The sequence below is a fragment of the Melospiza georgiana genome, chromosome 4 (assembly GCF_028018845.1).
Source record: "Melospiza georgiana isolate bMelGeo1 chromosome 4, bMelGeo1.pri, whole genome shotgun sequence".
Taxonomy (NCBI): domain Eukaryota; kingdom Metazoa; phylum Chordata; class Aves; order Passeriformes; family Passerellidae; genus Melospiza; species Melospiza georgiana.
In genome coordinates, this window is record NC_080433.1 from 4,164,903 (window position 1) to 4,181,788 (window position 16,886).

The 16,886-nt window shown below is 44.8% G+C and overlaps 1 protein-coding gene across 1 annotated transcript in view; it reads right to left on the reverse strand.

Annotated features, from left to right (window-relative positions):
• PRKCQ (protein kinase C theta) overlaps positions 1-16,886 on the reverse strand; it is a 38,507-nt gene that overhangs the window by 10,230 nt on the left and 11,391 nt on the right. Inside the window, exons 9-12 of the mRNA XM_058022391.1 lie at positions 15,707-15,816; positions 15,456-15,573; positions 14,259-14,434; positions 10,638-10,811 (exon numbers count right to left, since the gene is read on the reverse strand). Of these exons, the coding sequence (XP_057878374.1) occupies positions 10,638-10,811; positions 14,259-14,434; positions 15,456-15,573; positions 15,707-15,816 (578 nt within the window). The remainder of the gene's footprint in view (positions 1-10,637; positions 10,812-14,258; positions 14,435-15,455; positions 15,574-15,706; positions 15,817-16,886) is intronic.

Sequence of the window (16,886 nt, forward strand, 5' to 3'; positions counted from 1 at the left end):
ATCACTCCCAGCTCTCCTCTGGTCCCCATCCCAGTTCAGTACCCATCCAGTGGAGTCACTTCAAGCTGGTGTCACCTGCATTGCTGCACAGCTTCCGTGGAGGCACCTGGGGTTGACTCTCTCAAGTCATCAGAGACACCAGCCAGACACAGCCATTTGTTCCAAGCACATGCTTGATTTTAAGCCTGAAAGCCGCTCTATGTAACTTGCTGGTGGGGGAAAGTAATGAATTAATCATGTTTCTAGATACCCATTGAGCACCTGCATGGTCGAGCTGTTGTCCCCAGTTACAAGGAACCATCAGTTGTTCAACCAGGGCAGTGAAAAACTCTCCTCCTGGCACACAGAAATGATGGAATCTCTCTATATATAATGAGCAGAGCTGATCACTGAGGTTTCTTTTCCAATCCTTGATACAGAATCATGGAATCACTGCATGGTTTGGGTGGGAAGGGACCTTAAAGACCCCTAAGGTTCCAACACCTCCCACTAGACCAGGTTGCTCATGTCCATGACACTGATCCACTCACAGCTGCAAGAGCCAAAACTCACCACCAGAACCCTGCAGAAGCTGGTTTGGATTGATGCCTTCCACTCTGAATTGTCTCTACAAAGCAGAAAGGGCACCTTTTTCTGAAGGAACGGATCTGCACACTGAGCTATGGTCCCAGTTTAAACTTCTGTTTTGGGAATCTCACCTTTTGTGCATAAGTGCAGGAATAAAACAAAATGGATGTGGTATTTTTCCCCCTCAAAGCCTCTCTCTGTTCTGTACACACCTGAAGTCAGTCATCTCTAGGCTATGCTATAAAGTTTATGAATATCTTCCTTGTGTTGCCTATTGCCCATTGCATTTTTTCTGGGGGGGAAATAGAGTTATTTTCACTTATATTTTTAACAGTTGAAGGTTTTTATCCATAAAATCTAATGTAAGTATCTCTGGCAGCAAGCCAAGAGCTGGCTATGTTCAAAAACCACAAAAGTGCTTGTTCCTTTCAAACAACAGCTGTCTGCTCTAATTTGTGCAATTTCTTTAGCCAGATCCTCTTAATTACAGCACTCTAATTTAAATGGACTCACTGGAAACCCCACCTGTTATCCAACAAGCTCAAAGCCAGATCTGGCCTCCTGGGGAAAGAATACAAATTCCATCACTCAACCAAATGGGTGCAGGTTTTCAGTGTTTCTTGCACCTGCAGGGGGCTGTGCACATAAATGAGTTTCAGCAAGCAAAAAAGGCCAGAGGAAGGTGGGAAATTTAGTGAAGAAATGTATAAATGCTGGAAGCAATGTGAGCTCAGGAAAATACGTGAACAGATGCTCTTTGGGAAGGTGCACAGGGAGGTGATGGGGTTTAGCCAACAACACACCAGCAACCATGTGTGTCCTGCTGGAACTGAAGAAACCTCATGGGGCTTGAAATGGGCCAGACTCAGCTTTAGGGGGCTGGGAAGGAAAAAACCCCCTCAGTTCCCCTGTAAAGCCCACTGATTTTGGCTACACCTCATCACACATCTCTAATTGTAGCCTGAAATCCTTGTTTATCCAGTAGAATGAGCAGTCATGCTCTGCTTGTTCATGGATTGAGCAACATCTGATGTACTTGTATAAATGAACCCAGGGACTCTGACTTGAAACTGGGGACTCTGGCAGCATCCTTGAGGGAAGAAAAGGTGGAGCGACCCCTCAGAATAATTTACATCCACATATACAAACCCTGTTGCTCCTTAAGTCATGGAGCTGGAGAATACAAACTTTACTCAGGAATGTTTAGTACTGAAGTTTATGATATATCAGGTGCTATAGAAAACTCTATTGAAAAGACAGACAGGGTCACTCTGACTTTCCTGCTCTTGGAAGGGGTTTGGAAGTTCCCCTTGCTTCTTAAGAAGTGCAGATTCCTGGAACAGCTCGTGGAAGAGAACTGGTTGAGATCAGCCCTACGTCATTGTGAGTGGTGAGGTGTAACCAAGAAAGGCCAAGTGCAACAACTTGCTGCAGTCAGCTTCCTAGGTCTGAGATCTGCAGAGCCACAGAGCACATTAAATATGGGAAGTGGCAAAACCCGTTCTAGAAACCACCAAAAATTCAAGAGAGAGCTGAGGTCAAAGGGTCGGAGTGGCGGGGGGGACGTTCTTGCACACAGGCTCCACTTCACTTCCCCTTGTCCTGGGAAAGTTGGCTGATGGCTCCTGCCTGTCCTGGGAGGCTCTGGAGCCTGTCAGCACTTGGAGCAGCCAGGGGGGTTTTATCTGGTTGAAAATGTCCCTGCTCACTGCAGGGCAGCTGGACTAGATGACCTTTAAAGGTCCTTTCTAGCCCAAACCACTCCCTGATTCTCAAGGTTCTGCCATGCCCTTATCCCCTGCAGCGGTCCTGTGTCACAGACATGTTTTATGAAAAATCCTTTTGTTAGGATCCTTTCTCCTGAGAAGCTGAGAAGCCTCAGAAACGAAATGTAAACAATGGTTATCTGCTGCTGTGGAATGCAACAGGTGCATCTGTGATTGGTCTCATGTGGTTGTTTCTAATTAATGGCCACAGTCCAGCTGTCTCAGACTCTGGTCAGTCACAAGATCTTATTATCATTCCATTCCATTCCATTCCATTCCATTCCATTCCATTCCATTCCATTCCATTCCTTTCTAGCTTTCTGATTAAATCCTTTCTTCTATTCTTTTAGTATAGTTTTAATGTCTCATTTGCTTTTAACATTAATATATATCATAAAATAATAAATCAGCCTTCTGAAACATGAAAGATTCTCATCTCTTCCCATGTTGGAGTTGCCTGCAAATTCAGCAGTCCTGCCTGTGGATGTTGAGCAAACAACAGGAATGTTGTTGCTCAATGTGAGACCCACACAGCTCTGCAGAAGGCTTGGAAAGAGTGTCCTGTCCCTCTGTCCTGCAGGCAGGTGACAGACAGAGTGCTGACCACCTGTGGGAGCATCCCTGGGTAGCAAATGCTCAAGCTAAACTTCTGGTCATGGTTCTGGACTCACACAACAGAAAAAGTTTGGTGCCATGACAGACCTCATGACCATCTTTTGTGACCACAGAGCTCAAGGAGGATTGTAAAGGCCCTTCCTGCACTCAGAGATGGACACTGCACCAGGGTAGTTATAAAATCATAGAAATTCTGAGCTGGAAGGGACCAACAAGGATCATCACAGTCCAACTCCTGGCCACAGGACACCCCTGAGAATCACACCAGGTGCCTGGGAGCATTGTCCAAACACTTCCTGATGTATTTAACACCAATTGACTTAAGAATATCTGTAGGGGGATAGAATATAAGAAAATAAAGATAGTGTAGAAAGTAATCTCACCCCTAAGGAGCTGCAGCTGGGCCAATTATCAAAGATCAGGAACAGGCCTGACTTTAACAGGCCACAGCTGTAAGCAATGAGCAGAAGATGCTATAAAAGAGTGGGGTGGCTGGGTAAGAAGGGAACTGGAGTCAGTTGGGGGCTTTGTGAAGGAGAAAGAGTCAGTGCTAGGAGGAGGTGCCCATGAGAAACACCAAGAAGGTGTGACACTTTTGTGATAGGAGATGACAGTACGGAACCCCTGCAGTAAGATGACAACAAATATCCATATATCAGTGTTCCAGATTGCAATGCAAGATGTATTCTATTGCCATCTGTATGACAGATTACCTTTGTCAAGTGGCCATTTTGCCTTATCTCTCTCTCTCTCTGAGTGCTCACAATCACTCCTCCCTTGGGAAGGGACATCTGCTGATAACAGCTATTGAATGTCACTGCATGGCTGATAAGAACTACAGCATCCCATTGGCAGATGTGAGCCCACAGGGAGGAGCCAAGCTTTCCTACCCGGATATAATCTGGAGATTCTGGAACACCAGCGCAGCTTCTCCACTGGATTCCCCAGAGGAACAGCAGCTGCCTCTTCTTCCCCTGGATCTTCAGAGGAAGAATAAATCCTTCTCTACAGGATCCCCTTGCTCCAACAGAACCACCCCTGACACTGCAGGAGGGCTGAGCCACAATTCCAATGGCACTGCCACCAACACCCTGACCCACAGGGTGTCAGGTTGGGTTCTGACTCTGTCAGTGTTGTTCTAGTGTACTGCATTGTTTATTTTATCCTTTATTTTTCCTTTCCTATTAAAGAACTGTTATTTCCTGCTTCCATATTTTTGCCTGAGAGCCCTTTAAATTAAAATTTATAGCAATTCAGAGGGGTGGGGAGGGTTTACGTTCTCAACTTCAATCAGGGGAGGCTTCTGCCTTCCTTAGCAGACTCCTGTCTTTCCAAACCAAGACAATCAGCCATTCTCTACTTCTAGACCATCTCCCAAGGGCTTTCTCCATTGCAGCACTGGGAACAGGACAAACCCTTCTGTGGGAGGGTGAAGTGCTGCTCCTGCAGCAGACAGAGCCCTACAACATGAGGTTGTACAACACACAGACATGGCAGCAGTGTCCTGCACAGCATAACACAGCTCCTGCACACAAAATAACACTGCTCCCCAGTCCTGCCAGTGCTGAAAGCCTGGATTGCTGCAGGAACTCACTTCCCTGCCCTTTCAATCCCTCAGTGCCTGTGCTGAGCTCCTCCACACAGAGCCACCTGCTCCCTCTCCAGGACATGGCAGGGATGGGGTTAAACCAACCTGCTCTGCTGCACTGCTGGGAGAATGAATAGGCACTATCAGAGATGCTTTCAACTTTATAAACAATGAGTATAAAGCAGGCAGCATTTAAATGGATCTTTTGAAGGTACATCCTTTAATAGGCTCTTAAAGTCCTTTAACCAGCTGGAAGCCCTCCAGAGCACTTTTCTGCAGAGATTTTCAGATTTTTGTTTTCTTTGCATTTTGAAAGCACTTGCATACATACAAATACACAATTTAACACCATTTACTGAGGAGCAAAAATTCTTCTTCCCAGGGATTCCAGGAGGATGGATGTCAGAATAATTAATGCTGCAGGACAGTGTGGATTTACCTGTGTTTAGATCAGTTACCCTAACAAATGTCTCCATGTGGAGAGGGCTCTAGATCAATCCTGCTGCATTCCCATTGAACTAGGCTGTCCCTAGATAAGGGAAAGGCTGGACATGATGCAATTCCTGCAGCTGGCTCTGCTCTCACCTTTTCATGCAGCTCAGCACAGCCTGGATGCTGATGCTGATCCACACCTTGGATCTGTTTTATTTCATGGGATAACTGGCAGCCAAAAACTTCTCCAGCCTTTTCCACCACATCACTGAGTGCTGCAATCCCATCAGAGCATCCCAGTGGGAAAGAGGGCAATGCAGTCCTCTCTGTGTCCACTGTCACAAGGAACAGTTAACACACGCTTACTCCTTCACCTCCACTGGAATTTGCACCAGAGCAATCCAAGCTTTAATTCTGTTTTTTGGTTTAAATACTTTTCCCCACCCTCTTGTGTAATATCAGCCAGTCTTCTGGAGATGGCAGCATTTCTTACAGCTGCCCAATAATCCAGCCCAGCCTTTTCTCTCAGTGTTTATTCCTTGTTCTAATCCTTGCACTCTCAGCATTCCTGGCTCTTTGAGCTGCTCATTTGGGATGCTCAGCATGATGTGCCCATCTGCTTGGTACAAAGCACAGGAATATATTTATACATATAAATATATATTTATACACATAAATAAAATGCATTTGCAGAGAGGAAGGTGCAGACTTGGCTTCCACTCGAGCTCTGAGATCCCAAGACCTTTCCTCACACTCAGAGCAGACAGAGCCCATCACTCACTGATAAACTGAGGCACCATCAGCCCAGGTCTTGCAAGAGAAGTGGTTCTCCCTATCAGTGTCCAGCAGAATCTTGGAGAGAGACTGATTTCCTCAAGGCTAGAGAAAGATTTGTCTGAAGTTTTGTGGATTTAAAAAAAAAAAATAAAATCACTACACCAAAAACGAAACAAAAACTAGCCAAATCCATGAAACGTAAATATTTTAGCCGTTGAAAAACAGAAAAAAAATTAAATGTTTTTATTTTAGGAAGTAATTTTTTTTTCAGTATAAAGTGCAGCTAGACTACAGATTTTTAGAAATCTCAGGCAAAGCTGACTGCATTTTGGGCTGATTTTCCTCAGGCTGGACAATGGGGAGGCAATGACAATATGTGTATTGAATATGGCAATCATCTTTTACTTTAAAAATCCCCACTTCTGAGCTATCCTCCTCTTTTCCTGGCCAATTCCTTCCCCCAGTTCACATCACATGGGCTGACATCACCTAGAAGTGTCTTACAAAAACTTCACATATTTGATATTTTAATTACAGCTGCTCACACCTCCTCTGGCACAACCCTGTAGAAATCCCAAAGCTCTGCTGAGGCGTTGCTATTTCTGCTAAACCACGTTGAAATTTTGGCCAGGATCCAACAAGACCTTGCCAGCCTTCCTGCCTGTTGCTTGCAAGAGACAAAATCCTCAGAGCTTTCCTAAAATTTCCCATCAGCCGCTTCAAATTTGGCCTTGAATCAGATTTTTTTTCCAAGCACAAAGTACTCAGAATACTACAGGGATGGACAGATATTTCCAAGAAAAAGTAGGAGGATGGAGCTAGGGATGTTCAGGAGGTCCCTGGCACCACCAGGCAGAGGAGCTGAACATGCCAAGGGTGTGAAATGCCCCCATGCCAACCCCATGCTCTGATTCAGGGCAAAGAAATCAGCCCTGCCCCTCAAGAGGCAGTCAGAGAGAGAAGAAAACTGAAATCATGCTTGGAAAAAAAAAAAATAATTTCAGGAATTTAAGTAACCTCTGAGGAGATATTCTAATGAAAAATCTGAAAATACCCATGGAAAACAAAGAATTTTCAAATTACGACCACACTTCTTTTACAATTCTTTTCTCCTTCTTGCCGGTGTAAGAGATTTTCCAGTCAGTATTAAGCACACAAGGGCAACAGAGGATGAGAAAAAGGCCCACCACCAGAAAAAAACACGTAGTTCAACACTAAGCAGAAAATAAACATTTCTGTAATATTTTCTTTTAAATTGCAGTAACCATTACTTCTCTTTTGGGTTGAGATAATCTTCTCTGATGCTGTTTTGTGCTGCAAGTCAAAATGCCTCAAGATTTAATTTGCATTTAGGTAAAGGGTGTTAATAAAACTTGGTCAATGAGGTAAAGAAACAGAAATAAAAGTGACTTTCAAAAAGGGGAAGCCTATTTTTATGGCAGAAGATCAGTGTAATGCAAAAAAGAATAAAACATAAGCTCTGGGCTGCCTAGTCACTCTTTTGGCATTACTGATTTTGGGATTCCACAGAATTATAAGCATATTTTTCCTCCTCTTTAACATAACAGCATCCCTTTAAATCTAATACAGCAGAATAGCAGAATAGCTCTTTGAGCTTATTGTTAAAATTCAGAGTATGTAATTATGCCAGCTGAATATCTGGATACAAAGATGACTGCAGTAAAATAAAACAGAAAAATTCAAAAAAAGATTGGACAAAAAAAAAAAAACCCACACAAACACTGTGGGCTTGTATTTATTCTCATGCAATAAAACAAGAAAAGTATTCAGAGTTTTGAAAGCATCGATCATTCAGACTCCAAAAACCTGTCTGAAGGGCCATCCAGATTTATGTAATTGAGCAGTCACTCATTACCTGGGTGGAGGTGAGGAAGAAACTCATCCCAGAGCTCAGAGAGCTGCCAACAGATTAAAGGACTTTTTCCCCCTCTGGAAACATGTGGACTATTGAGGTCCTTGCTTTGGTGCAGGAATATTGCTGTTTTTATTGTCCTTTGCAGAGACACAGCACCTGGAGCAGCTCAGGAAGCCAAAGCATGAGGCATTCAGAAAGGCATTGGCGCATGTGTTTCTGTTTACTTATCTATCCAGTGAAACTCCAAGAAACAAAAAAAATGTCATATTTTCAATATTAAAATCCATAGAGGGACTCTACACAGCAGTGCTGTGGCTTCTGCCCATGGCAGGGGGATGGGAATAGGTGATTTTTAAGGTCCCTTCCAACCCAAACCGTTCCATGATCCTAAAACTATTGCCATAAAAGACATTCTGACAGCCACAGTGCTTTGAGCCCTGGAGGACCATCCAAGGTTGTCACAGCTCCCAGCTCCGGGTGACTTTCCTGCCCTGAGTGATCTCTGCTGGCTTGCAAAGGTCAGGGGAGAAAATACAGGGGAGAAAATCAACCAGAGCCCAGAGCAGCTTTGGCCTGGGCAGCCCCATCTCAGCTCCTCTCTGTGGAGCCAAGATGGGGAGATCACACAGATTTAAAGAGGCAGGGATGGCTTGGGATGAGATGGATGGGAATTCTTTCTCCATGACAGGAGGGCAATTCTGTGCTGCTGCCCTGAAGTGCTGAAAAAAAAAAATCATCTGGCTTTTTGAGCCTGGCACCCATGAATTTTTCAGGCACGCATTGCTTTTCCATCCTTCAGTTTTTCCCCTTAAACAGTCAGTAAATCCCACCTGGATCCTGACACCACCCCATTTGGCCTCTCCTCTTTTTGCTGTGGTCTCATGAGGGAAGGGGACACTTGCATGCCTGCACTGCCTGAACCCAGACTCCAGAATGTCCCTGCTGCACCATCCTGACCCTGACCTACTGTCACAGACACGTTTTATGAAAAATCCTTTCCTTAGGGTTTTTTCTTCTGAGAAGCTGGGAGGCCTCAGGAACAAAATGTAAACAATGGTTATCTGCTGCTGTGGAATGCAACAGGTGCATCTGGGATTGGTCTCATGTGGTTGTTTCTAATTAATGGCCAATCACAGCCCAGCGGTCCGGACTTTCTTGGACAGTCACACGCCTTTGTCATCGTTCTTTTTCTATTCTTAGCTAGCCTTCTGATGAAATCTTTTCTTCTATTCTTTTAGTATAGTTTTAATATAATATATATCATAAAATATTAAATCAGCCTTCTGAAACATGGAGTTTTTTAGTATAGTTTTAATATAATATATTCTTTTATATAGTTTTAGTATACTACTATTCTTTTAGTATAGTTTTATACTATATAGTATATATATATAGTATATATATATAGTATATATATATACTATTATAAAAGTATATAGTATAGTATATATATAATATATATAATATTTTAATATATATAGTACTAGTATATATATAGTATATAGTATATAGTACATAGTATATAGTATATAGTATATAGTATATAGTATATAGTATATAGTACTAGTATATATATATATACTCTTATATATATACTATATATATAGTATATAACTATTCTTTTAGTATAGTTTTAATATAATATATATAATAAAATAACAAATCAGCCTTCTGAAACATTATCATATCTTCCCCCATCCTAAGACTTTTATGAACATCATCACAACCTACAGCTCCCAGACCAGGCTGGAGCACAGACAGCATGGCTCTGCTGCTGGCTTCAGTCAGCATCCCTCTGGAGATACAGGCAGCAATCCCTGGAGTAAAATCTCCCTCATAGAGCTGTGACTGCTGTCAATTTTTTATCTCTTCAATTAAATCTTGATCTTCTTTGCTTTTGGAGTTGTGGCATTTATATTTTCCTCTGAAAACCAGCCCTCCTCAAGTAGGGAGTTAAAAGGATTCATTCCCAGCACACATTATCCCCACTGTCAGTCCCAAAGGGGTTAAACATGAATGCCTGGGCTCAATGCCACATCACCTACAGCAGTTCCCAGATGTTCCCTGTTATAAATTTAACCTGTCTTTAAACAGGTGCCACATCCACAGATGACTGGGATGTAGCACAGAGGTTGTATTTGTTTCTCCTGAGCCTGCAGAAGAACCTCCCACTGGTCAGATCCTAACCTTACACTGAGCAAGGCCTTGTGCCACCAAACCCTGGGGCTGAGCAGGGACTGGGAGCATCCAAACAAACCCCTGAACAAGCAGCCATGAGACAGTGCTGCTCTGAAATTGAGCTAAGAGATATCAACCATCCCTCAGGAATGGTTTGAGTAGGTTGGACAAAGACAAACCCTCAAACTTCCGTGGTTTCTTTCTGTGCCTTGTGTGTGCTTTGGTGTTAAGGCTGTAGGTGGTGGCTCTGGGAAGCTGAGCAGTTGTTGGCATGTAGGACCATGGAAATATGTGGATTACTTAAATGTCACTTCAGTTTTGGTTTGGAGTCACAAGCAAGGTTTCAGGAGCTCTGAGCTGCAGAACCACCAGTGTCTGATGCCATTTAACAATAACTGGAGGCAAAGAAGTGAATGACAGCATGTTTATCCTCCAAAACCAGGGTTTCTTGAGTTGGCTTTGATCCAGGCTAGCTGCAGCACAATGCTCCATGGTCCAAGAGGTTCAGATAACTCCATGAGGAGTCAGTGTCATCCTTACCCTGGCTGTGGCCTTGGCACATCCTTGGCCCAGGGTACCAGATGCAGATTTTAACAGCAGATTTTACCTCAATGACTCTTGGATGCCATAATCCTCAAATACACCACCCCATCCCCAGATTGATGTGGGGAAAGTAGATTAAATTTCTGGAGCTTAATTTTAATTTTCTGAGTGCTTAATCTGAAGAACCCTTTCACGTCCCAAGAAGACCCCAGCAGGCTGAAGCCCTTCACCAAGCATCTGTATTTCAGTAAAGCCTTCTCAGCCTGTGGAAGAAGGTGGCAGATGCTTGTCTCACCTTGGTCTGGAACGTGCAGAAGACATGAGTGAGGAACGGGTGCTCCCAAGCCAAGGAGAGGACTCTCTTCTCCACCATCGTGCACTCAACGTCATCGTCCATCAGCACCACGTCCTTCTTCAGGGCTTTCACAGCAAAATACTGGTCTGTGCTCTTCAGCTCGGCCAGGAACACCTGGAATGGAAACAGCTGCTCAGAGAGAGGGATTATCTTCTCTCAGAACAGCCATGTGAGGGTGGGAGCTGAGCTCCTGGGAATTCATTGGGGTACACCTTAAAAACCTCGATGCTTAAGGCCCCATTCTGCCATTAAGGACTTTGAGTTTGCTCCCCACACCCGGAATAGTTTTATGAAGTTGAGCCCTGGAGAAGGATGTGAAAATCTTGGCAATTACAGGAGAAGGGTACATGCCTGGATGGAAAGGACATGCCAGAGAGCCAAACACCTCTGATAACAGAAACCATCCCCATGCAAATGCTCCTCAGATACATTTCCTGTTTTCTGACTTCAAATAATAAAACACAGAATAATGCTTTGTCAGCATTTGAAATGCAAATATCCTGCACCAGCTCTTCAGCAGGTGGAAAATGATGTCCACCAGTAGCTGGACTGGTTTTATATCAGATGTCTTTCCCTCCTTCCTCTCAGTTTTCAGGTCTGAGCACACAGGCTGGGTCCCTGGCTCTTCTCTGAGAATGGGAAAACACCTCCCAGAGGAGTTACAACCTCTGTCTATTTTTATAGGCAGGGAAAATGAAACCCAGAGCAGCAGAGAAGGGTTTCTAGAGACCACAGAGCAAAGAGGTCTCTCCTGGAAGGCAGTGACAGTCCTGATCTTCACCCTAACAGCCTGCTGACCCTGTTTCTATAGACTGAATAAATGTGTACAATTTATTTTAAGACCTCTTCAAAGAGGTCTTTGAAGTTCTCTGCCAGACACTATTTACTGAGTAAGCTCAGACACATTTTAGCCCTGACAAAAGTTTTATTTATCCTTTTGACTACTGCTGCATTTCACTTTGTAGCACCAGACAGAGAGTAGAGCCTCCCTCTGTCTCTGCACTGAATGACCAGAAATGCTCACAGTGCTGATGCTGCAGGCTCCCTTTTTACCCTCATGTTTGTGCTGGGCCCTGCTCTCCTGGGGAAGCTGGGGAATGAATGTGCTGCATTTGTGACCTGTGCTGTGGCTCCCAAGGAGCAGGGGAGGCAATGCCAGAGCACATCCAGAGGGGGTGGTGGGAGATATCCCCAAGGATCTGCCCCTCAGCCCCCCAGGATCACACAGGCACTGAGATGTGACACCTTGTCCCCTCTATGGGGAAGTGAATCTCTCTCCAAGCAAATGAGGGCACCAGGAGTGACACCAGCACAGGAAACTTGTGGGTGAGTTTTTGTTGCAGAAAGGCACAAAATGGCCCATCCTCTCCACACCCACAGAGAGATGTGCACTTCAGAGAGATGCAGAAACCTGCAGAGTCCGTGTCAGCATGAGGGCTAAAACAAGGTACAGAATGTGCTTCAATGGAGGCATTCAGGACTTGAAGAGATGAACACCTCTCACCTCTCATGAGATCTCTTTTGAGGAATGGTTTAGATAAGAAGACCTCCAGAGATCCTTTACTTCCAATAAAAATGTTTATATATTATATCCACACTCTTGATTGCAGGTTAGTCTGGAATATTGGTTTGGGGTACTCTGGTTTAGCTGTGAGATGCTTCAGCTCTGGCTCCCATGCAAACTGAGGACATGACAAGTGGACACAACACTTTCTAGTGGAAAATTTCCCTGTGCATTGAGCTGGAAATAGATGGTCTTTAAGGTCCCTTTCAGCCCAAACCATTCTATGATTCTGTTACTTTCTAGTATGAAAGGCCAACACAGGAAATATTTTACCAGTGGAGGAACTGGCTGCAGCAATTGCTCCAGATCATTTAGCAGACAAAAGGCAGCCCTTTGTCAAGGCACAGTTTCCCCCTTGGAAAGAAGTGGGATGCGGGCAATGTGATCCATATTCCTTCTCCTTATTGGCTGTGAAAACACAATGGGGAGTCCCTCTGAAATTGCTTCTCTCAGCTCTGTGCTGGCACTGAGTAACACGAGTCCCCTGCAGTGGGGAAGAACAATCCACAATTCACCAGGATTAAAGAATCCACTGAAAACAGGTGGTTCTTGTTTCAAAAGCACAAATCCTTGGCTGCTGCAGAATTTGCTTTGGGCTGCAGCACGGATCAGAGCTGGAAAGAGCAGTTTCTGCTCCCGGCTGGGACCTGCTGCTCTGAGAGCAGAGCTGATCCACACTCAGCTCCTCAGCTCATGCTTCCACCTCCCTGTGAAGAGGGAGAGCACAGAGACCTTTCCCACCAGCTCTCTGGGGATATCCTGGTGTGACAGCGTTCACAGGGGTTCTTGGATGAGGCAAGGGATGAGGATGTTGACTCTGTGTTCAGAAGGCTTGATTTATTATTTTATGATATATATATATATATTACATTATAACTATACTAAAAAGAAATAGAAGGAAAGGTTTCTTCAGAAGCTAGCTAAGCTAAGAATAGAAAAGAATGAATGATAACAAAAGGCAGCTCTCTCTGACTCTGTCTGAGATAGCTCGGTCCTTCATTGGCCATTAATTATAAACATCTAAGATGGGCCAATCACAGATGAACTTGTTGCATTCTACAGCAGCAGATAATCATTGTTTACATTTTGTTGCTGAAACTTCCCAGCTTCAGCAGGAAAAATCCTAAGAAAGGATTTTCACAAAAAGACGTCTACGACATCCTGGATCCATCAACCTGCACAGAAGGGGAAATTGAAACCCTGCCTGGGGCATCCCTGTCCTGTCATGAGAGAGCAGCTAATGGGACAGGGAGAAGGACAAGGTGTGGAGAAGATGGAGTTCAGGATTCAGCCATGCCAGAGAAGGATTCTTTGAAGATTTTGAGATTTATCAGCCATTGTGTGGCAGCAGGACCAGGGCAGTGACCTGTACTGGGCACTGGTGAGGCCACAACTCAAATCCTGTATTCAGTTCTGGGTCCATCACTACAAGGAAGGCACTGAGGGGCTGGAGCATGTCCAGAGAAGGGAATGGAGCTGGGGAAGGGGCTGGAACACCAGAAGGAGCTGGGAAAGGGCTCAGCCTGGAGCAAAGGAGGCTCAGGGGGGACCTTGTGCACAACTGCTGACAGGAGGGGACAGACAGGGGGAGTCAGGCTCTGCTCCAGGGAACAGGGACAGAACAAGAGGAAACGGCCTCAAGTTGTTCCAGGGGAGGTTGAGATGGGATATTCAAAAAAAATTTCTTCACTGGAAGAGTGGTCAGGCATTAAAGGGGCTGCCCAAGGAAGTGGTGGGGTCACCATCCCTGAAAGTGCTCAAAAAACACGTGGATGTGGCACTTGGGGACACAGTTAGTGCTGGACTTGGCAGTGCTGGGTTAGCAGTTGGATGGAAAAACCTTGGAGGTCTTTTCCCACCTAAATGATTCCATTCATTCCAACCTAAATGATTCCATTCTGTGTTTTTCCCTAAGTGTCCCTTCAAACCAGATCTATTTAATGCCACACAAAGCAACGTGCAAATGCCCACAGTGGTGTCCCAGTCCCAGTTCTTACCTTGCCAAAACTGCCCTTCCCCAGCATCTTGTGCAGGACAAAATCTTCAATGGTCAGTTTTAACTGCACTTGGTGCTCCTGCTGCTCCTGGGACTGCTCTCCCAAGTCTGACTCTATGAGGGATTCTCCCTTCACTGTGCCCTCCACTGGGGTCTCCCAGGAGATGCCTTGTGGCTCTGCAACACACATCAAAGCACCCAAATAAACCTCTGGACAGGAGCAGAAAATCCCCAGAACACTCACAGGTATTCTGCTTAGAGGTTTAAAAGGGTATTTTAGACAAATGGAAGTGTGGTGGCCATCTCTGAGTAGATTGGCTCTGCTCCCACACTGCTTTCTCTCCAGAGGAAACTTTACTCCAGTGGAAGCTGCATCTTCTTCAGTAGCTTTTTTTAAAATTCACAAACCACGTTACAAACTCCTTCATCTTTCTGTTTTATAGCACCAAATCCCTAATTTCTGGCCACTTGTCTTCTCCAGTCCTTCTTGCTGCTTGCCACTATGATGCAGTTTCATTTTTTCAAGGTCTTTTCAAAACCCTAGGCAAAGCTGGGTGAAAAGCTGGGATGGCATTTTCACACTGTGCTCCTGCTCTGGATGTGAAACATTCCAGATCAACCATTCCAGCCAGCCTGGAGTGGAATCACTCTGAGTTTTCCAATACTCCACTAACCTGGATTTATAAGAACTTGTAAGAGATTTTGTCCCTCACTGGATTTATCCCACTGCTGTAACTGCTCTAAAATGCTGAACACTACTCAGCAAACTCACCCACATGTGAAACAGATGTGAAAACACCTGAGGCTTCACTGTTTCACATCAGCACAGCCAGTTCTACTTGAACGGAACACAAATAAAAACAGATGGGGACACAATTTATTTTTCCTTGGGGTCCAAAGGGCACAGTCTCCCATTTACCCTCCTAAACATCTGTCCTTGTATGATAGAGGGCTGTGACACCTAGATCAGCTCCTGGGTGAGTGAAGTGGAGGCCTACCAGTGGTTTTCAAAGCTATTGGAATTCAACCTCCACCCAAAAAGATGAAATCAGAAAGAAAATTGGCCATGGTGATCAGAAGGATTCCAAATATCCTGTTTAGATCTTGGCAATAAATTCCCCACTCGTGTCACACCCAACTCACCAGTTACCAACCAAACAACAGCAAAGCTCTGTCCTGTATCACCAGGAGGAATTACCTTTTTTCCCTGATGCTGGCAGGGTCTGAAGTGGTGTCACATCCTTCACAGGAACAGGGAAGCCAATTTCCAGAGGTCCATCCCTGGAGATCTGCTCACTGTCACGTTGGCAGCGAGCCTGGGGCACAGAAACCAGCAAATTTTTGAGCCAAAATCACATGCCAAGCTTATGAACAACACCATGACTTCTTGAGTGTGACTCATAAAAGCCAAAATCTAGAACAGTATCTAAAAATACTTCAACTATTTACCTGCTGGGTGCTCTCTATCATTGCCAGAGCTTCAGCCATCAGTTTCTGGTTCACTCCACAAAGATTTGCTACTTTGGCCTGGCACTTGTGGTGGACGTTCATGCCACAGGCTGAAAGAGAGAACACGAGGACAATGAAGGGCTGGGCAGGAGCAGCTGTTGGCCAGGGACAGAGATCAGCCACCTAAAGAGCTCCTGAGATGGCACTCAGGGAGTTTTTTGGTTCCCTATGGAGACTGTTTTTGTATTTTCTCCTGGCTAGAAGTTGCATTTCCACATCCATCAGCCTCTGCAGGTACAGGCTACTAAAATTACAAGGCACCATCTCAGAGATAAACTGTAATCACAGAAGAGGATCCTGCCATTAGTTTGGAATGATGAAGACAGTGAAATGTCTTGGGTCTGACACTGGAAATAGAGCTTGCCAGTTCATACTGGGGGTGATTTGGGAGATGAACAGGGTCACTGTGGTGCTCTTTGTCCCTTTGGGAAGCAACTCATCATCCTGCTGGATCAAACATCTCTCAGCTCATGGACAGTTGTCCTCATTCTTGAAGAACAATCCTCCCTGAAGGACAGTCCTGTAGACCACTCCTTCACCCTCCTGGGTGCTGTCAGAACCCAGGACATTGCTCTGGCTGCCCTGGGTGATTCCAGACCCTGGCAGGGGGCTCAGAGACCTTGGCACGGAGTCACAAACACCTGTGCCTTTGATTTTAGCCCATGGAAACAATTACCAACTTTGTGTGAGGAGTTACAAGCCACAAGAGTTTGAGTAGAATGATGGTGAATTTGTCACAGGGTGAAAAAGAAAAAAGAAAAAAGAAAAAGAGCAATTTTGGGGTTTTAGAATGGGGGTTCAAGAGGCAAGAGAGAGGAATCTGGGTGTGTCCTGTCCTTCTCCTTCTTCTTGTCCTCCATCTTCTGCTGTGATGGTGACACTTCTGGACTGGTTTAGAGCACAGACAGACTGTCTAACATAGGTGATAGGTACTGGAAAATTATTGTAAATAAAGTGCAGGTAGTTGTTAGTATACAAAGCCAACACCACCCCAAGGGCGGGGACTGTGCCACAACCCAACCTGCTGGACAGATCTCAGCAGGTCAGAGAAAGAATGGAATAGATAAGAGCAAATAAACAAACAAACAAAAAAAATAGCAGAACCGAGGAATCTCGACTT